Source organism: Labeo rohita, chromosome 19 (genome assembly GCF_022985175.1).
Source record: "Labeo rohita strain BAU-BD-2019 chromosome 19, IGBB_LRoh.1.0, whole genome shotgun sequence".
NCBI lineage: Eukaryota > Metazoa > Chordata > Actinopteri > Cypriniformes > Cyprinidae > Labeo > Labeo rohita.
In genome coordinates this window covers 26,807,413-26,829,997 of record NC_066887.1, presented here as the reverse complement: position 1 = coordinate 26,829,997, position 22,585 = coordinate 26,807,413, and the positions used below count along the sequence as shown (strand labels likewise).

The following is a 22,585-nucleotide window of genomic DNA, read 5'->3' as shown; positions in this document are numbered from 1 at the left end:
TTCTGAGTTCACATCTCGCAATTTTGACATTTTTTCAGAATTTTGAGTGTACGTTTCATAATTTTGCCTTTTTAAAATTTTGAGTGTACGTCTCGCAATTTTGACTTAAAAACAAAATTCTGGGTTCACGTCTCGCAATTTTGATATTTTTTCAGAATTCTGAGTTTACATCTCAATTTTTACTTTTTTCAGAATTTTGAGTTTTATGTCTTGCAATTTTGACTTTTCAGAATTATGAGTTTATATCTCATAATTTTGACTTTTAAAAGCAGAATTCTAGGTTTTTTTAGAATTCTGAGTTTGCATATTATAATTTGGACCTTTTTTAGAATTCTGACTTCATGTCTCGCCATTTTGACTTTTTAAAATATAATTCTGAGTTTATATCTCATAATTTTATACTTTTTTCAGAATTTTGAGTTTACATCTCATAATTCAGAATTCTGACTTCATGTTTCACAATTTTGACATTTAGATTTTTTCAATTCTGATTTACATCTCAACTTTTTCCTTTTTTTTCAGAACTTTAAGTGTCTTGCAATTTTGACTTTTTTTCAGAATTCTGAGTTTACATCTCATAATTTTGACTTTTTTTTAAATCTTACAATTTTGACATTTGCTCAGAATTCTGAGTTTACATTTTTTTTTTTTTATTTTTTAGAATTCTTACATCTAGCAGTTGTTTTTTTGTCTCTGCCTGTTCATATCATATTTAATGTAACTTTCAAAATTCTTTTATTTCCAGATTTAAATGGGTACATTTTTTCAGATTTTTTATAATGTAGTCTGTTATGACAGTTTTGGTAGTTTTAAAATCATAATAATAATACTTATATTCAGCAAGGATGCATTAAATTGATCAAAATTGACAGCAAAGACATTTATGTAACAAATGATTTCTATTTCAAATAAGTGCTGAACAAAATTCTATGACACTTTTCTTACAACTATTTTCAATATTGTTAAAATCAGCTAAAAAGTACCAAAAAATATAATGATTTCTGAAGGATCATGTGACACTGAAATCTAGAGTAGTGGCAACTGTACATTCAGCATAAATTACATTTTATAAAACAGAAAAACAATTATTTAAAATTGTAATGATATTTAACAACATTACAATTTACTGTATTTTTTTTTTAAATATATGCTGCCTTGGTGAGCATGAGATACTTCTTTAAAAAACATGTTAACCAAAACTTTCGAAAAGAGTGTATATACTTTTATATTATTTAAATATATATAGAATTGCATAAAATAAAGTAAAAAATGTATTTTATTTAGCCTTATACAGGATTTTCTGTTATAAAACGGGAAAAAAACGATTTTACTTTTCAGACCTGACATAGTCAGCCCAAAATAAAACCTGAACTAACTGGAGGGAGGGAGGGAGAGAGAGATTTTAAATACAAGTGTATGTAAAAGTGGGTGAAGTGGTTCACAAACACTTGATATAAAGAAACACATCATACATATTGTTTATTAGTGCTGATTTATGAAAATGTGCTCACAGTCAGAGATAATTTCATTTCTTTTTCTTTTTTTTATATGGAAGATGCCCAATTGTACAGTTTTAACATGAAAAAACACATGAAATACAAAAAAGCAAAACTTTTCAAAAAGAAGACCTTATAAGTACAAAAACAAAGAACATACAAGGTGCTGCATTTTATCTTTTTCTCCCCCTGTGTGCTTTCCGTTAAGAAAATTAAAGTGCAAGACAAACACCAGGGTTCAAATGTTTTCCAAAGAAACAGCGCAACTCCAAACGAATATCAGATCCTTTGTAACAACTCCTTAAAAACATATTCAATACACAAACCATGCATGGACTGACTAAAAAAAGGTGGTAATCAGATTTAGAACATTAGACATGTTAGATGTCTATGGTAAAAATGGCATAGTACTGACACGCACAACAAATGAACACTTTCCACGGGGTTGATAGAAAACCGATTTCTCGCGACTAATTAACAATTCTACATGACTCAGTGAGTTAATGTGCTAGACACGGTCGCAATTGGTTTCTTTTGAGTTCGTCACAATGAAACATGAGAATTACCAACACTGGTGATGGGTAATTACAACACACGCTCGTCGTGAGATCAGCGTGTCGTTTTGGTTTTCCTTCTTTTCGAGGGCAACAGTTTTGAGAGCCTTTACCAAAGAGTAAAAACAAAAGCCCACTCGATGCTTCACAACCTCATAAATAATGCAAAGAAAATGGATATTTACAGAGCACAGTGGTTTGTATGAGGCACTATGTTGTACTGAACATGTTACATTGCTGTGGTGTGACATTGTACTCGCAACAAAACAACGACATTGTTTGTCAATGGACTGAGGATATGAATAATATATCCAGAAATGGATAAAAAAAAAAATGTCCAAATGTTTTCATCTTTATTCCCATGAAATAACCTTTTTAAACTGCGTTCAGTCACTGTACATCTGATTATTCGCTCCTTCATTCATTCCGTGAAGGGTTACGCCACCCCAAAAATGAAAATGTTGTCATTAATCACTTACCCCCATGTCGTTCCAAACCCGTAAAAGCTTCGTTTGTCTTCGGAACACAATTTCAGATATTTTGGATGAAAACCGGGAGGTTTGAGACCGTCCCATTGGCTGCCAAGTAAATACCACTGTCAAGACCCAGAAAAGTATGAAAGGCGTTGTCAAAAGAGTCAATCTGTCATCAGTGGTTCAATCTGAATTTTATGAAGTGACAAAAATACTTTTTGTACGCAAAGAAAATAAAAATAATGACTTTATTCAACAATTCGTCTCAAAATTCGTCTCTGAACGCAAAATGCGTACCCTTTTCTCTGTCAGCCGCGTCACACGAAAACGCCTTCTACGTTCTTTACGCTTTGATTTGAACGAAAACAGCATATCCGTGTGGTGGGGCTGACACAGAACAGCGTACATTGCAGATATTCTCCTAAAATGGCACTACGGTAACACAGATGAGACGAATTGTGGAATAAAGTAGTTATTTTTACTTTTTTTGCGTACAAAAAGTATTTTCATAAAATTCAGATTGAACCACTGATGGCAGATGGACTATTTTGCCTATGCCTTTTATACTTTCTGGGTCTTGACAGTGGTATTCACTTGGCAGTCAATGGAACAGTCTCAAGCTTCCCCAAATATCTAAAATTGTGTTCCGTACCCGAACAAAGCTTTTACAGGTTTGGAACGACATGGGAGTAAGTGATTACTGAAAATTTTCAATTGTAATTTTGGGGCGGAGTAACCCTTTAATTATGCATTTTGCTAGATTCATATTAATCTAATGTCCCACTGTTCAGTCATTCTTTTGAAAGTTGCAATCCAGAACTGTCTAAATTACTTATTTTATTAATTGTTTGCAGTTTGTTAATATAAATGACAAGTTTTGTTAATGTGTTCATTAAAATCGTAAGTCTCATATTTTTTTATTTTACTGAATTGCTGTTGTCAGGATATTAGGATTTAATATTAGTATACAAATCTCAAGACTGCAAATGAGGCAGAATATTAAAACTGTGCACTGCTTTTAAAGCAATAGTTCACACAGAAATGAACATTTGCTTAAAATTTACTCACCCTCAGGCTATTTCCAAGTTTGTTTCTTCATCGGAACAGATTTGGAGAAATTTAGATTCTATATTACATCACTTGCTCACCAATGAATCCTCTGCAGTGAATGGGTGCCGTCAGAACGAGAGTCAAAACAGATGATAAAAACATCACAATAATCCACAAGTAATCCACTCAGCTCCGGTCAATCAATTTTAAAATCAACTAAAGTGTTTGTAAGAAACATCCATCATTAAGATGTTTTCTCCAGTGAAAAAGTTGACTCATCTGAATCAGAAGAGAAATCTGCACAGGTCAAACTCTGTTTACAAGGAAAAACAGTCCAAAACGGTTGTAAGCAAATACGTTGGTGGATTTTGATGTGAGAGAACAACAGAAGATGGACTTTTTTTATTGGAGGAAGTGTTATTATAGAATATGAATTCATATTTTGGTCAAATGTGATGGTTTTAAGTTAAAAAGCGTCTCAATGGTGGATCTGTTTCTTACAAACACAGCTTTTCACTTCGTAAGAAGTCAAATGATGGACGGGAGTGGTGTGGATTACTTGTGAATATTTGTGATGTTTTTAATCAGCCGTTTGGACTCTCATTCTGACGGCACCCATTCGCTGCAAAGGGATCCATTGGGGAGCCATTGATGCAATGCGACATCTCTCTAAACCCGTTCAGATGAAAAAACAAATTTGGTTGGTCTGAGGGTGAATAAATATTCATTTCTAGATGAACTAAAACTACAATAAACACAAATGATCAAAAAGCAAAAGGCCCTATCAATATCACATTGTACAAAATAAAGCTCCTATAATTCTAAGAAACAATTCCATGAATTTTGGTTAGAGTCCAACTTTAAGCCATGAGTAAATTAAGCTGTTGTGTTTATTCAGAATTAAATCTGACATATATAGCACATTCATTTCACAAGCCTAAATGCAATTTACACTGTCTGACAGCTGGTTGCCATTTTGCAACCATTGTACCATGGTACACCTACCCAGAATCAGCACCGGTGAGCAGCGGATGTTAAGTGCAGTCAGACTGCTGATTGGTGAATTCGCTGCGATGTGAATCACAATCATTTGCGTTGTTAGTAAAACCCGTTTAGCTTTTTTAAAGCACCATTACGCCATAGTAAAATTATCACCTCTAGTCATTTCCCATCTCACATATATTACTACAATATTTGAATAAATATCAACATCTGACTCCAAATCTCTATCAAGTGCCTATTAAATCTCTATTAACCATCAACAGCCTTTGTTGAGCTGATATCCTCTTAGTAAGTAAACCTTAAAGGAGATTTTTTTTTTCTCAATTCACAGCCTTCAAATTTAACAAAGCGCATCAAATAATATTCATAAAGCTGCTACAAACTATTTTTTTATTTTTTTATTTACAGTTTATTACAAATAAACTGTACTATTACATTTTTTCCCCTCACATTGATAGACCTTTGGCTAAGATCAAGTGTAATATCTGAAAACAAACATCGAGTATTTCAAGGCTATAAAAATAGAGCAAAATTCTCCTTTAAGATATGATAATCTACACAAAAAAAGATGCTGTTGTGGCTCAAGCTTTGTAAAATTTTGTATAAATAAATAATTAGTACATATTTCAGTTAAATTTAAATAATATAATCAAATTTCAGAAATTTACCATCTAATGTTTTGTACATGCTTTTAGGGTGACAGTGCACACTTTACTAGTCACTAATAATTATAATATTCCATAGTAGCAATATAGTGACGATGGCTATACATTTGGAAAATAAATTAGTTCTGGTATGCTTTACCTTTCAAGATATTCTTCTGGGCTGACAGATAAACTATTTACATCTGTTAAGTGCTAAATTACGTTGCTGTAAGAACGACTGGACAGACCTGAATGCATGGGGGAAGCGTTTTGAAAAGAATCCCGAAATCACAGCCTCATCTGCATATTTAAAGGGACTTACGAGGTTTTTTTCCATCTGCCTACACTATGCATCATCTGAACCAGTAGTGTCTTCTCAACCTTCACAACAGCAACTCGATGTAGTAATTTTGAAGATTTGCGACGACTTAAAAAAAAAAAAAAAAAAAAAAAAAAAAAAAAAAAAACTGAACTATTAACCCAATCATTGGGTGAGGGAGGGACTTTTTGAGAACCCTGAAGTTGCAAACCCGTAATACCACTCTTTGTCATCTGAACAGCTAGAAAACACACACAAATCTCTCAATTCATGTTTACAAACACAAACATGCAAAGACGGTTAGAGCAAAAAATACCAACTGCCCTCTTATGGCACTGAGAATGGTGACAAACGCCGACAGATGGTAAGCAGTTCCTTGGTAACTCTGATGAATGATCTTTTTCTAGATTTCATCTTTTTGTTTTATAACTGAGCTGGACCAGATTGGACTGTTACAATTGAAGTCAAAAGTTACACACACCTTGCAGAATCTGCAAAATGTTAATTATTTTACCAAAATAAGAGGGATCATGCAAAACGCATGCTATTTTTTTAGTTAGTGCTGACCTAAATAAGACATTTCACATAAAAGACGTTTACATATTACATAGTTTACAAGTAAAAAATAATAATTACATTTATAAAATAACCCTGTTCAAAAGTTTACATACGCTTGATTCTTAATACTGTGTTGTTACCTGAATGATCCACAGCTGTTTTTTGAGTCTCTTGTTTGACCTAAACAGATCTGCCTGCTGTTCTTCAAAAAAGTCTTTCAGGTCCCACAAGTTCTTTGTTTTTGTTTTTTTTAACCCTTTCCAACAATGACTGTATGATTTGGAGATCCATCTTTTCACACTGAGGACAACTGAGGGACTCATATGCAACTATTACAGAAGGTTCAAACGCTCACTGATGCATCAGAAGGAAACACTATGCATATAAGAGCCGGGGGTGAAAACTTTTGAACAGTGTGTACATTTTTCTTATTTTGCCTTAATATCATATTTCTTTCAATTAGTACAGCCCTTCAGAAGCTACAGAAGATACTTACATGTTTCCCAGAAGACAAAATAAGTTAAATTTACCCTGATCTTCAAATTCAAATTCAATTGAGTCCCTCAGTTGTCCTCAGTGTGAAAAGATGGATCTCAAAAGCGTAGAGTCATTATTGGAAAGGGTTCAAATACACAAAAATGCTTTAAAAAAAAAAAAAAAAAAAAAAAAAAAGAAGAGAATTTGTGGGACCTGAAGGATTTTTCTAAAGAACAGCAGGCAGTTTAACTGTTCAGGACAAACAAGGGACTCATGAACAACTATCACTAAACAAAAAAAAAAAAAGCAGCTGTGGATCATTCAGGTAACAACATATTATTAAGAATCAAGCGTATGTAAACTCTTGAACACGGTCATGTTTATAAATTCAACTATTATTTTCTCTTGTGAACTATATGTAAACATCTTTTAAGTGGAATGTCTCATTCAGGTCAGTACTAAATAAAAAAAATAACGTGCATTTTGTATGATCCCTCTTATTTTGGTATAATAAACATTTAGCAGATTCTTCAAAGTGTATGTAAACTTTTGACTTCAACTGTATTTGTGAGTATATCTGTTTGTTTCACTTTTCAATGCTCTAAAATTCACTACTTCTAGTCAAAACAGTCAAAACTTTTGATTTAGGCCACTTAAATTCATAATCTCTTCTTAAGCACTCCTGAAATCCTCAGGAACTCATTTGTGTTTTGTATTAATAATATGAAAATATGAGTGTAGTTGCTTTTTGAAGGCAACAATGACAGGTTGTACTTCTATACATCATTTTACACAGAAAGCAGACATACCCATCAAGCTCAGCCAAGATGGTACACCTCAGTTTGACTACAAGCTAGTATGCAATTCACAGAAGCACTGGAAAGGCATTGCACATTGAGATCAGGGAGTCGATTGCTGTGCTGCTGTTATGGACCGTCTGGTTTTGGGAGTTCTCCGAACGGGGAGGCAAAGGAGCTGGGAATACCTGCTGAGTTTGGCATGGAATCGACCTGTGGCTCCACAGGAGTCAGAGTAATTTCCACTTCTCCTCTGTCCTCTAATAACGTCGCCGGCGGGAGGTACGAAACGGTGGACTGTGGCACTTCTTGGGGAGCCGGCCTTCCTTCTCTTGATAACGGCGCACGCTGGATGACCATCCTGCGGCTCAGCTCGTAACCCGATTGGTTGGGCCCTTGCATTAGTAGGACGGACTGCTGCTTCTCAGGTTCTGGTGCGGGTTGACATTGCATCACTACACCTCTATGCTCAGCATCTGTCACTTCCTGGATGGTCGGAAGTTGGCTAAGCATTAAACCTTGCTGGTCCTGGATCACGATTTCCACCAACTGTGAAGGAGCGGCTGGTGCACAGGAAGGCAAGGCCTTTTGGATTACTCCTCTTGTGAGCAAAGCTGGATTTGGATTTGAGGTTGGGATTGATTGCACCTGCGGTACCATATCTTCTGGTCTTTGCTTTCTGGGTCGTCCTCTTTTGCGTTTTTGAGTAACACCAGCGGCTGACACTGAGGTGGAGGGGTCAGGGCCCCGTTTTGGAGCCGCCGGGCGCGCTCTCTGGACGACTGGAGTAGGGGCAGCAGAAGTGGCGACCGTGACTGATGTTTTCTCACGCTCTGGGTAAGAAAGACTCATGCCTGATGGCAGAATCATAACAGGGACGGTGCTGCCTGGTTGAGAGGGTATAGTTGCAACTGTGATGGGCAAAGTGACTTGAACGCTGCCCGAATCGGCTGGTGCGAGACACGGCGGGGAGGTTTTCTCTGGAATGGTGCCTCTGGGAAGGAGCTGAGGCAGCTTTTTCATATAGGCCTCCACTCGAGCAGACTCAACCTTATTGGTTGGTTTATCACTGACTTGCTGCTTATTGGATGGCGGCTGTTCCACACCGTCTTTCTCTTTTTGCTGCCAAAAACAGCACAACGGTACTATCATTTATAGTGTGTACTACTGTTAATATGTGACGTTATCTCAAATCAAACTTGACAAGGTGATCAGGATTGACTGGCTGACTGTAAATTATCAACTCTTCTTTCAGATAAATAGAATCGGAGATATATTAAAAAATGTCCTGGCTCTAACAAGCTTCATAATGGCAGTGAATGGGTGTTGAGATTTTGAAGCAAAATAAAGTGCATCCATCCATTGTAGAAAGTACTCCACACAGCTCAAGTGGGTTAACCCCTAAATGCATACCTCGGGTCTTTAGCGACCCGGGACATCATTTACTACCCTCTCTCTCCTTCATTTTTTAAAGTTTGACATCAGCTTTCTTAGTATTCCTCAATCTATTCATTATGAGCAATAAAACAAGGGATAAATAATTTAAAAAAATAAAAGAATGTCTGTTTTCTGATAATTTTTTTTGTAAAAAGTGTATAGGGTCACTAGAGACCTGAGATTTGTTGCTGCAGTTAGAGATCCATTAGTTCTGGACATTTAGGTCTGGGTCGCTAAAGACCCGAATATGTAATAGTGATTGGCAAAACAGTCATGCATTTATGGGTTATTAAAGGCCTTTGGAAGCGAAGCAATGCTTTTATGTAAGAAAAATCTAAATATTTAAAACTTTACAAACCATAAGTTGCATTCTGGTGGATAATGCAGGACGTAGCCGAAGACAGTGACGAATGTGGAAGCAAAACAAAACACTGGTTAAAAATTAGAAGTACAAAACCTACGCCCCTACATCATTCACTGGAACGCCACTTTCTTGTGAACATACGTACGACGGTTAGTGAAAGCTAGAGATTACGGTTTATAAAGTTTTAAATATGGATATTTTTCATACACAAATGCAACAATTCATTTCAGAAAGGCTTTATTAACCCCCGGAGCTGTCTGGAGCACTTTTTATGATGGATGCACTTTATTGGACTTAACACCCATTCACTAACATCTTAACACTTATTCACTGCCATTATAAAGCTTGGAAGAGCCAGGATATTTTTTAATATAACTCCGATTGTATTCGTCTGAAAGAAGAAAGTAATACATCTAGAATGGCGTGAGGTGAGTAAATCATGGAGTAATTTTCATTTTTGGGTGAACTATTCTTTTAAATATTGATCTCAGTTGAGAAATATAAAAGTAGCACAGATATAAGAAATCAGTTGACTGGGACACTAATCAATTATACAGTTTAGCATTCATACTTTATGTTCGATAAATATTTTATGACACTCTATTCTAGGGATTAGTGCAAAAATGATTGACGGGAGAAGAAATTTGAGGAAAGAAACAGATATAAAATCTGAAATTTTCAAATTTCAGACCAGCAATACCTTATTTTCTGCACTGATATTATCTTCTTCTGCTCCACCTGCTCGGGAAGCTGCTGGAATCTTTTTGATTACCTTATGAGGTTTGGAAGGTCCGCCTATGAAAACCAAAAAACAAACCACATGTTGCTTCACTACTAAAGCAATATAGCAAAATCAGGGTTATTATTGTTAACCAAATACATAAAACAATAATTATTAAAAAAAAAATGTTCCAAACCTGTAAGACTGATATGGAAGAGAAGAAATTGTTGAACAAAGTTGTTATTTTTGTTTTCTTTGTGCACAAAAAGTATTCTCGTAGATTCAAAACATTACGTTTGAAGCACTGATGACACATGGATTATTTTAACAATGTCCTCACTGCCTTTCTGAGCCTTGAACATGTCTATGCAAGGTCAGAAAGCTCATTTCATTATAAATATCTTAATTTGTGTTCTGAAGATGAATGAAGGTCTTAGGGGTTTGGAACGACATGAGGGTGAGTAATTAATGACAGAATTTTCATTTTTGTGTGAACTATCCCTTTAATTTGTTAATTCATCTAGTTTCTCATTTTCTTTAGTTTTAGTACTAAAATAATTTAAATTAAACTAAACCTTAATATAAACACATGAAAAAACCGAATATACTATAAAAAACTTTAATTAAAACAGAACAAAATGAAACTGAAAATGAAAATACAATCTAATTCAAAATATTAACAATAACTAATAGTACATCAGTGACACCAAAATAATACTGAGCAAAACTTATGTCATCTTACTATTTACTTGCACGTACCTGCCAGAGCAGCTGAAGTGACAAGCTCGGCTTGGCTGCAGCGTGGGTTGACGATGTGCTCCTGTACGAGGAAACGTGCGATTTCTACCACCGTGTCAAAAGAGCGTTTCAGGATCTTTTGGGCCCAATCACAGATGAGTTCACAGGCTGCTTCGGTGACCTCTTGCTTGTAGGTTTGCACCAGTTCTGTCAGTTCAGACTGGAGGTGGCACATCACATGGGTATACAAATAGAACATTTAAGCATAAACATATGCTTTTCTTCTCGGAAAAAAATACCTCACAATCTATATCAGTGGCTTTCAACCTGTTCAAGGACCATTATGCAAAAATGTATGTGTGGAGCAGGGTAACAGTGTTGAAAACCACTGAATCTAAATTATTTTAATGTTGTGAAAGCTATTTAGAGGAAAAGTCAGTAGTAAGTAGACAATCATACCGGGTCATTTTTGAGGTCCAGGTTGGGGAGTAATGGCATGTTTAACACGGTCTTTCGACGTATCCCACTATAGCAGTATGTGCTGGCAATTATGTTAAGGGACTCGGCGCTGTACATTAGGTTTCATTAAATAAAACAATAAAATAGACTTGTAGTTCAAATTCAGTTAAATCAATTGAGTGAAGTTTAAACATGAGATGACATTTATTGGTCAATAACATCAAGAAGACATCTTAAAAGCCTCTCTAAACCAAACCATTACAGATAAAAACTGTATCACGAGTGTTAAATATCTCAAACATTTACAAACAGTTGAATGTGTGTACTCATGAGATAGGTGAATCTACATTCACTCTGATGTCTTGAACTGCTCTAGATAGTGTTATACATTTTGTCTACGTTTTATACAAGTTAAATTACATTAGAGACAAAAGGATATTTGGACTGTCCTCTACCACCCAGTCTTCGTGCTTTAATGTTTGGGAAGATGTCTCGGATGATTTTGCCAAAATTTGCTGCACTTAGAGGCCGATGCTGTAAGTTGTCACAGTGCTTCCTGTTTAGACATAAAAGCCATAAGTATTCATTGTATTTTGTGAAAAAGTGGACTATTAAAATAATGGACTCTTAAAAGTCTAGGAAAACAGCCAGAAAGTTTTTACGTTAAAATATTACTTAGTCTAAGAGGTTTGTTTGCATATTCTTCACCCCAGTCCTTACCGGTATGTCTCGTAAACATCTTGTTTAGGCAGGCAGGTGTCAGGATGTTCTTCCAAGTGGCTACGGATCCAGTTGCAGGTGTGAAGCTGGTCTGCGGTGTTGACTGAGTTTGAATCACCACTGGTGCACAAAGAAAAGCAGTTTGCAAACATATGTCACATTTCTTGTCACATTTGTCTTATTTTTTAGCTAGCCTGTTTGGCAGGGATTTTAAAAAATGACTTAAAGAGGACATCAGACACAAAATTAACTTTTACATGGTGTTTGTATATAAATGTGTCTTAGCAGTATGTGGACACAAACACTTGATACAAAATCCATTCACTGCTTTTTTTTTAATCCCCAAAAATCTAAACAGTCTCAATTATCAAGCTGTTTTGATTTTCTCAGCAATATGACGTCAAGCCCTGCCCACGACCACTGACGGAACGTCCCGTATTAGCATATTTCCACCCTCAGCCAGTTGTACGCTGTCCGCCATCTTCTCCACGCTCAAGCGGCTGTAGCAACAACACTCTCTCGTAAGCAATGCAGGTGTTTTGTAGTTGGATGTAAAAGTGAACATAAGAGTCTTCATTTACTCCCGACAGAAGATTTACTGAGAATGCAGTGAATTAGTTTTGTTTTTGATGGTAACGCGCCATCGAATACACCAAAAAATAATGGAAGAGAGAGGCAGGGTGAGCAGTAGCTCATTATCATTTAAAGGGACATGCACTGAAACGGCTTACTGTGAACAGAGCTGATTTGACAAGGTAAAAAGGGTGTTGCAGACATTTAATGAAGACCCTAAAGAATCATCCCAACTTGTGGAAAATGGATATCCAATGTCCCCTTTATGGGACATCAAATACTTTAATTTACTATTCAGAATTGATACATTAAAGGAGAAGTCCACTTCCAAAACAACAATTTACAAATAATTTACTCACCCCCTTGTCATCTAAGATGTTCATGTCTTTCTGTCTTCAGTTGTAAAGAAATTATGGTTTTTGAGGAAAAAATTTTTAGAATTTTTCTTCATATAATGGACTTCAATTGTGCCCCTGATTTTGAACTTCCAAAATGTAGTTTAAATGCAGCTTCAAAAGGCTCCAAACGATCCCAGCCGAGGAAGAAGGGGGTTATCTAGCGGAACGATCGGTTATTTTTTTTGAAAAACAAAAATCTGTATACTTTTTAACCACAAAATCTCATGTAGCACAGGCTCTGAGATGCGCGTTCTTGAATGATTCGGTCATTTTGAACGGATCTTTAATGTGACTCGGGAAGAACGAGTCGTCTCAACGTCATGTGCAACATCCTATTAGGTTCTGTACTGGAATTAGTTCACCTGTTTCGAGTTTTCGGGTTTTTCGAGTCGTTTGTTTATCTTATGGGGCTGTCACGTTGTGACATCGTTGTAGCTTTTTGTTTGTAAACAGCGTTTGACTTACTTGCACTTTGTTAGTCTTTGCTCGTTCGCTTTGTAAACACTGGGTCTGTAGTTCCGCGTGACCTTTCGACGTGACTCAATAGTACATAGTGTTGTGAACGCGCATCTCAGAGCCTGTGCTACACAAGCTTTTGTGCTTAAAAAGTATACAAATTTTTATTTTTCGAAAAAAATGACCAATCGCATCGCTAGATAAGACCCTTCTTCCTCGGCTGGGATCGTTTAGAGGCTTTTGAAGCTGCATTTAAACTACATTTTGGAAGTTCAAAATCAGGGGCACAATTAAAGTCCATTATATGAAGAAAAATACTGAAATGTTTTCCTCAAAAACCATAAATTCTTTACAACTGAAGACAGAAAGACATGAACATCTTGGATGAAAAGGGGGTGAGTAAATTATCTGTAAACTGTTGTTCTGGAAGTGGAGTTTTCCTTTAATACAGGGGTCACCAGACCCTGCAGAGTTTAGCTCCAACCTTAATCAAACACACCTGAACCAGTTAATCAAGGTCTTAATAGGTACACTTGAAACTTCCAGGCAGGTGTGTTGAGGAAAGCTGGAGGTAAACTCTGCAGGACACCAGCCCTCCAGGAACAAGTTTAGTGACCCCTGCATTAATATACTGATTTAAAAAACAGATCAAGACTGACATAAGTATATTTGTGTGATTTTATGAACTGTACCTCTTCTCTCCTGCACCAGGACCTGAGGGTAGCTGTAGATAAAGGTAGAGCTTGTCGTTGTCAGAGAAACGCTGTACATCTTCCTGAAAAGACACATGTCATGGGGAGAAAGAGAAAATAAGGGCAAGAAAAGGTGCTTTAAATGTACAAATAAGCTAAATGAGTGTGAAATATTATACTATACAACAGGATACAGTTTTAAGACAATATGTGACCCTGGAACACAAAACCAGTCTTAAGTAGCACAGGTGTATTTGTACCAATAGCCAACAATACATTGTATGAGTATATTTCTTTTATGCAACAATCATTAAGTAAAGATATTAAGTAAAGATAATGTTCCATGAAGGTATTTTGTATAATTTCCTACAATAAATGTATCGAAACTTAATTTGAGATTAGTAATATGCATTGCTAAGAACTTCATCTGGACAACTTTAAAGGTGATTTTTTCAATATTTTGTTTTTTTGCAGATTCCAGATTTTCAAATAGTCCTAACAAACCATACATCAATAGAAAGCTTATTTATTCAGCTTGCAGATAAACAAAATGACTCTTACGTCTCTTAAGAATTCTTAAGGTTTTGTGGTCCAGGGTCACATATAAACATGAGTGGTTGTATAGTAGTAATACATCTGAACTGCTAATGCAATAATTTTGGGTTCAAATGTATGTAAATGAGATTATATAAACTTTTACGATACTTTTACTATACCTTCTACATCTAATAAAAAGTGTCACCCTGTATTCTTGTTTTAAATAAGACTTAATATAACTTATAAACTTTCAGAAGACTAAAATTTCATTTTATTTTATCCTCTAAGAAACTTACCAAAATTTTGTCCACTTTGCCCTGCACATTTTTACTGTTAAAAAATAGAAAAAAGAACATGCAGATATTTACACATATATTCACATACACACATGTATGATGCATATAACACTGACATTGAGTGTTCAAGCTTCAACTTAAAAGAACAGTTCACCCAAAACACAAAAATTTGCTGATAATTAACTAACCCTCAGGTCATCCAAGATGCTGGTGTAACGGTTTCTACGTCAAAACAGATTTGTAGAAATTTAGCATTACATTATTTGCTCACCAAATGGATTTGTGTCTTACAAACATGCAGGTTTTTGCTTCACAAGACATTCATTTATAGACTGGAGTCGTGTGGGTTACTTGTGGATTATTGTAATGTTTTTATCAGCTGTTTGGACTCTCATTCTGACGGCACCCATTCACCGCAGAGGATCCTTTGGTGAGCAAGTGCTGTAATGCTTTATTTCTCTAAATCCAGTACAATTAAGAAACAATCGTCACCACAATTTGGATGGCCAGAGAGTGAGTATATTTTTCACAAACTTTCATTTTTAGGTGAACTATTACCTTAATGCTACAGCTCTACAAACATCGCTCTGTTTAATTTTAACCGTGAAATACCATTTCTTGAGGAAATAGAGATTTAAGATTGTATCTGAACCACAATGAAGAAAGAGTAAAACTAAAAAGTTCTTACGAAATGTTGCTTTTAAGCTTCTGCAGCAGCATACTGGGCTCCGTCTCCCCCTCCCCAGCCGAGGCGTCTGCCTTTAACTGATCTTCTGCCATGTCTCAACCACACTGGACTGACAAACTGCATTCAGAACCCTCCTGGACCTGAAGCTCTAGAACATAAGGCAGATGTTAGTTTGGCTAACTTTCGCTTCTGAGTGTCTAATATGCAACAGTGTGTTTTAAAAAGTAAATTATTTATAGGTTTATTAAGAGATTATTATGCATGCAACCAGAACTTTGCACATTAGATCAATGGAAGTAAAAGTCAATAGTAAAAGTTGTAGTGGCGGTGCAGTTTTAGACCATATTTGTAGTGTTAAGTGTTTTAAAAAAGCACATTTGTTTTATAGTATTTCTTTCAAGCGCACAACAACTTAAAGTCTGCAGACAACATGTTAAAATGCTCTTACTGGTAAACATTCAATTCATCACATGTCTGTAAATGATCATCAGTTTCAATACAAACTGACATATTTAGGCCAGGTTTACACGTTCAGCGACAGACTGTAAACACGAAATGAAACCACGCAAGCGCCTAATTCTCCCACGTCTAAACGCTCAAGATATTTTTCCCCATTTCGAAAATACAGCCACTCATGAAACTGTTGTCAGGTCAATCGGATAGCGACCATGCCCAAATACTGCAGGGCTGTTTTTCCTGCCCCAGTCCAGACATTTCCTCATATTCAGCACACAGGCGCCCAATGAAGATCTCAACATAAGCAACTGATGCTTTCAGCCGGTGCATGCATGATACCAGGATCAAATCCGATCATTTTAATGCATGATTTAATCTAATATACGAATAGCATATATGAGACATGCACAAGTCTGGCTGATTACACCCATGTGTATCTCTTTGTGGGCGTATTGAAAGGCCAACCAACCAGAAACTAGACGAAGCCATTGGTTATTTATGACCAAAAGATCATTTTAGCGCAAGTTAACCATATTCTCAAACGCAAATGCTCATTGATCTCGAGAAATAAACCTCACAGCAGCCTAGTTTAAATGAGCATGACATAGCAGCTAATAGGCTAACGTGAGTTCGAACAGGCCGAAGAGACGTCGACTAAACGAAACCGACATAAATAAACAATTACTTACTATAATTCATATTTTAATGACATTATTTATATAAAAATAACTTTGGTTTTTAGTATATGTATGCACAAGCTAGCTATCGTTAATATCATTACCAATGACTGTTGCTACAGAACTAGCTAGCCACACTTGTACGCCTCGAAAACCTTCGGTTATTACGTTAAAATACCTGGCCTTTCTCTTAAACTACACCTGTTATCATTGTACAAAGTTTACCTAGTGCAATATCTCTTTCAAATACAAAATAATGGTAGCGTTTATTTTATAAACGAAAAAGAAACTACCTGAGACAAATATAGAGCAAAAATCCCCTTTCGGCTTATTTTGTGATTGGACGACTGTGTTATGTCTGCCTGACTACAAAGCAAAGCTCGACGCTAGTTGGCTGCTTTGAGTCATCCTACTTGGATACAGAATGAAAAGGCGATTTGATTGGCTAATGGTTTTATGCGAGTAAAAAAAGAGAATCTTTTTAATATTCTGACAGGCAACTATCATTTTTGTATACATTTTCATGAAACGTAAATAACTGTTATTGGCCTAACAATGATGAGTATTTTCTTAAAATTTAGAAATGTCATACTTTATATTTCTATGGTGGTATTATTACAAGAGCTAATTAAAAATAAATACTACTGAAGTAATATTTGATATTAACTGCCCAAGTCTTTACCTGGCAATTTACTTTTATGTACTGAAACACGTAATTGTAAAAGCAAAGACCTAATTTATCAACATAGCTTGTCATTCATTATTATAATTTTCACTCCAGTTGCCACCTTAAATAAACCTAATGTCACTTGAATTTATTGTGTGTTATTTACCAAATAAAATAATTCAGAATTTGCTGGCAAATTATACATTTCCAAAGCTAGTAATACAGTGGCATATATTACTTGGTAAATATCTGGTAAACTTCTCACAGATAGGAAAACGTTTACATCTATAAAAGTGCCAATAAAACCATTATTATCTGTATTTCAGGAAGACCGTTTGAATGATTATAAATCCCTATTATAAATCACTGAAACATATTAAAATTAGTGCTGTCAAATGATTAATTGCATCCAAAATAAATGTTTTTGTTTATATAATGTATGTGTGTATATTGTGTATATTTATTATGTATATATAAATACACACACATGCAGAATACATTTTAAAATATTACATGTATTTACATGTATATGTTTTAGTGCTGTTCAAACGATTAATCGTGATTAATCGCATCCAAAATAAAAAATTTTGTGTACATACATATATGTATACGGTGTATATTTACTATGTATATATAAATACACACACATACATGTATATATTTAGGAAAAATACGTTATGTTTATATACTAAATATATTTTTATATAATATAAATTATATGTAAATACATGTATATATTTTCAAAATATATACTGTATGTGTGTGTCTTTACATATAACAAATATACACAGTACACACACATATATAAACATAAACTTTTATTTTGGATGTGATTAATCATGATTAATGGTTCGAACAGCACTAATATATTTATATTCATATAATTAATATGTAAATAAATATTTTTAATATGCAAACATTATTTTTTTTTAAATATATACACACACGTGTGTGTATTTATATAATATCCTTAATAAATATGCACAGCAGTACACACACAAACTTTTATTTAGGATGTGATTAATCACGACTAATCGTTTGACAGCACTAAAAATGAACTAAAATGAAACAAAAAAACCCCTAAAATAACTAATAATTTAATAAAGTGTACTAGCATACCCTGGCGTTCCTTTATTTTAATGACATTTTTAAGCTTGCGTGTGCCGTGCTAGTCGAGACTTTTATTTTGACATCTACGTCGCTTGGCTTGAAAGGAAAAGGAAGTAGCGCATGTTCTACACAAGTTTGACCCTTGTGGATGTAGAATTTGTGGTTACCACAGATTAATTATTCTATTTTAGTTAAATGTACCTCTAAAAGCCGCAGCAGTAATATAGGTAGGTACAATGCCACTGTATCATGAGGGACCCGTACAAAAACCTTGCGCATGATCCTGAAACACTGGTTGCAAAGCCATTGTAGCATTACAAACTATCAATGAATAATTTTTTTTACCATAGAAATTCACAAAAAAATATATATTGTGGTAAGCGTAGATTTCATGCATAATTTATAGGCTGTCTGCAGCTTTCTAAATTATGTTTTATTGTTTTTATTGTTTTAATTGTCCACAGCAGTATGAGGCTGACAACGTTGCTTTCTATGGCAGCAAAAGCTGCATTTCCACATGATTATCGTTATGGGACAAGCAGACCGTGGACGATCGCAGCTCAGCGGCTCAATCCACCCGGCAAAAAAAGAAGAAAGGTGTTTGTTGAACCTATTGCAAATGAGGACTGGCGTGTCCTGAGAGGAGACACAGTAAGTCATAAGAACAAATAAAAAAACTGGTTAAAATAAATGAACACAAGATTCAAATCAATTAGGGCTGTCAAACGATAAATCGCGATTAATCGCATACAAAATAAAAGTTTGAGTTTGCCTAATATGTGTGAGTACTGTGTGTAATTATTATGTATATATAAATACACACACATTAATGTATATATTTAAGAGAAATGAGTTATTTATATACAAAATATGTTATTTATATATATAATATAAATTCTATAAAAATTATAATAAATACATACACTGTGTGCAGAATTATTAGGCATGTTGATATTCTGGTCATATTTTTTTTCCAAACACATTTTACCAATTCCAAACCACATCAATCTTAATAACTACTGTTAATTTTGTATTTAATCATTTATATGTGATATATAATTGTCCGTGAAGGCTGGAAGTGAAAAACTCCTTATATTCAGGTGTGCATAATTATTAGGCATGTTTTCTTTTACAGATAAAATGAGCCAAAAAAGATATTTAACCCAGACTGAAAAGTCCAAATTATTAAATGCCCATGAGAAGAATGCAATACTAATGCATTACAAGAATTTGTAATGTACTGCCAAATGTAATGTAATGTAATGTACTCCAAAATGTACTGCCAGATTTTGTAAGATAAATTCTTGAATCAGAGGTACAAGAGGATGTGATGCTTGTCCTTCAAGAGTCACTCTCAACTTATCTGTCTATAAAGCCTATAAAAAAAAAAACTGTCTTCATGTATTTCATAACACGTCAGCTTGTTATTCTTATTTAAGTCAGGGGCATTTTTTAGGATTTTTTACCAAGCAAAGTCTCTGAGAACCTGACACATTGCACTTCTGAAGACTCCAGGTAGGTTGCAGTTCTGGAAAATGGTGGCGCTGGAGACTAAACGGTTCCTGATGGTGTCACACCTAATTCTTCACCTTAATTCCTAATTCTTTTGCAGTTAACATGCATCTTTTCTTCTCCACCTGTTTTTTCTGACCATGCAGACTCAACAAGCATTTCTCTGTCCAGTGGTCAAGCCTTAACTTTGCAAATTCTTGTAATGCATTAGTATTGCATTCTTCTCATGGGCATTTAATAATTTGGACTTTTCAGTCTGGGTTAAATATCTTTTTTGGCTCATTTAATCTGTAAAAGAAAACATGCCTAATAATTATGCACACCGGAATATAAGGAGTTTTTCACTTCTGCCTTCACGGACAGTTATATATCACTTACAAATGATTAAATACAAAATTAATAGTAGTTATTAAGATTGTTGTGGTTTGGAATTGGTAAAATGTGCTTGGGAAAAAAATATGACCAGATTATCAACATGCCTAATAATTATGCACACAGTGTATACTTGTAAATATTTCTTAAATATATACATGAATGTGCTTGTCTTTATATATACATAATAATTACACCCAGTACACACACATATATTAGGCAAACTCAAACTTTTATTTTGTATGCGATTAATCGCGATTAATCGTTTGACAGCCCTAATATACATCATAGTAAATAATACATAATAGGCACAAATATATATACGTGGATAGGGCCTCTGTCATTATATGTGGGGGTCCTTTGCATTTAAAAGATGTAGTGGGTGTTTTAACACCATTTGTCCCTTTAATTCTGCAAGGTTTGTATTATTTCACAATGTATATTTATAGAACATACCATGTAAATCTAATTCAAACCAGGTGGAGATTTTGTCAGGAAAGGACAAAGGAAAGCAGGGCAAAGTTGCTCAGGTGATCCGGCGTCGAAACTGGGTTATACTCGAGGGCCTGAACACGGTATGAGTAAAACTTTTTAATAAGCTTCTTTTAATTGTAATTTCGTTGCAGTGCAGCACTTCTAATTGTTTCGAACTCTTTTATTCCAGCATTACAGGTATATTGGAAGATCTGGAGATTACCGGGGTACTTATATCGCCAGTGAAGCCCCTCTGCTGCTGAAGGATGTTACATTAATTGACCCTACCGACAGGTGAACATCACGCATGAAATAGAGCAATAAATATAGTAGAATTCAATGCACCTGGCTCTAAATGTATGTATTTGTGTTTAATGTTTTTTTTAGGAAGCCCACAGATATTGAATGGAGATACACTGAAGAGGGCGAGCGAGTGCGTGTTTCTGTCAGGACGGGACGGATTATTCCTAAACCAGTCTATCAGAGAAAAGATGGCATCATTCCCCAGCAGTGGAAAGGTGAGGTTTCTGAAATTAAAAAATGCATTTCTATCTAGAGTTTTAGATATTTAAATATTGCTCAGTTCTCAGAAATCTAAGAGTGTTTATGTACCATGCAGATGGACCCAAAGACACATCACCGGAAGACACACTTCAGAAAACATACACGCCGTCTTTGAAAACCCTTGAGGAAGAAGTTATGGAGAAAATGAACATTCAGGAAGATAGGAGGCCTCGTAAAAGCTACTGGTACTGAGTTACCACAGAGACTGTGTATTGAATTTGTGTTTGAGCTTAACAACATTAGCAAGATAATTTATCATGAAAAAGTGTATGTGTTCTGCAGACCTTGTCAATAAAGTGTTGTACTCAGTTTCTTTGCTTTTATGCCACACCAGCTGATACAAATGGTTTGTTTTTTTGTACAAATGTACATTACCATTCAAAAGGTTAATGTCAGTAAGTTTAAAAAAAATACTTCTTGTCAGCAAAGATGTGTTAAATTGATAAAAAATACATGTGTAATGTTACAAATCATTTAAAATAAATGCTGTTTATTAAGCAGCACAACTGTTTTCAACGTTGATATATTTCTTGAGCAGCAATCTTCATCATATTAGAATGATTTCTGACAGATCAAATAACTATATAGTATTACTGTTTTTACTGTATTTCTGATCAATGAATGTAGGCTTGGTGAGCATAAGAGTCATTTAAAAAAAAAAAATATTACCAACCCCACTCAATATTCTGCCTAAACACTAACCTATACTGAACTAGACACTTTAAATTCTAAACATACCATAGTTTTTAGGTGAATTTTTGCAAATGTGTCTACAATCTGAAGTATTGTAGACGATCTATTAAACAAAAAAAACCTACCTGAAAACTAGCATCTTTGGCTTAGCAAAAACAAAATATGTCAATTTATCTGTCCATCTGTCTAACAATTATTAATCTCTTTATGGTAAATATCATAAAAAATACATTATGTGGGATGGTGGTTCGATCTAGGGCTTTTCGAGCTGAGCTATTGGTCAGTTATTTTGTTGCAAGTCTGTAGCATATAATAACGTTAGTTGTATATTTTGTTTATTTTTGTATTATTATTTAATTAAAAAAATATTTTTATTTTGTTTTATTTTATATTTAATTTTTTTTTATTTTATTTTATTTCATTTCATTTTTTATTTTGTATTTTATTTTGTTTTGTTTTATATTTTATTTTGTTTTGTTTTATATTTTATTTTATTTTGTTTTGTTTTATATTTTATTTTATTTTATTTTTTTATTTTATTTTTTTATTTTGTATTATATTTTATTGTTTTATTTTATTTTATATTTATATTTTATTTTTTGTTTTGCTTT

At 34.5% G+C, this 22,585-nt stretch overlaps 2 protein-coding genes across 9 annotated transcripts; one reads left to right on the top strand and one right to left on the bottom strand.

Moving 5' to 3' along the window:
• Positions 1–7,071: 7,071 nt before the first annotated feature.
• rfx5 (regulatory factor X, 5) lies at positions 7,072–17,071 on the bottom strand. 3 transcript variants are annotated; one of them, XM_051137577.1, is made up of 10 exons: positions 16,876–17,071; positions 15,450–15,597; positions 14,762–14,795; positions 13,929–14,011; positions 11,810–11,929; positions 11,529–11,645; positions 11,090–11,168; positions 10,652–10,850; positions 9,872–9,966; positions 7,072–8,492 (listed from the first exon to the last, which is right to left on the bottom strand). In XM_051137577.1, exons 2-10 carry the CDS (start codon positions 15,539–15,541, stop codon positions 7,500–7,502), a joined length of 1,812 nt encoding a protein of 603 aa, XP_050993534.1. In that variant the 5' UTR covers positions 15,542–15,597; positions 16,876–17,071; the 3' UTR covers positions 7,072–7,499. The 3 variants fall into 3 exon arrangements, with proteins under 3 accessions (XP_050993534.1, XP_050993536.1, XP_050993535.1); XM_051137579.1 differs by lacking the exon at positions 16,876–17,071 and adding an exon at positions 16,808–16,842; XM_051137578.1 differs by lacking the exon at positions 16,876–17,071 and adding an exon at positions 15,898–16,338.
• Positions 15,090–21,763, top strand: mrpl24 (mitochondrial ribosomal protein L24). Of its 6 annotated transcripts, none has more exons than XM_051137584.1 (7): positions 15,090–15,274; positions 15,467–15,615; positions 18,827–19,010; positions 20,723–20,818; positions 20,908–21,011; positions 21,105–21,235; positions 21,337–21,763. In XM_051137584.1, the coding sequence occupies exons 3-7, from the start codon at positions 18,828–18,830 to the stop codon at positions 21,471–21,473; spliced, it is 651 nt and encodes a 216-aa protein (XP_050993541.1). In that variant the 5' UTR covers positions 15,090–15,274; positions 15,467–15,615; position 18,827; the 3' UTR covers positions 21,474–21,763. The 6 variants fall into 6 exon arrangements, with proteins under 6 accessions (XP_050993541.1, XP_050993540.1, XP_050993537.1 ...); XM_051137583.1 differs by having other exon boundaries at positions 18,824–19,010; XM_051137580.1 differs by lacking the exon at positions 15,467–15,615 and having other exon boundaries at positions 18,824–19,010.
• The last annotated feature ends 822 nt before the right edge of the window (positions 21,764–22,585 follow it).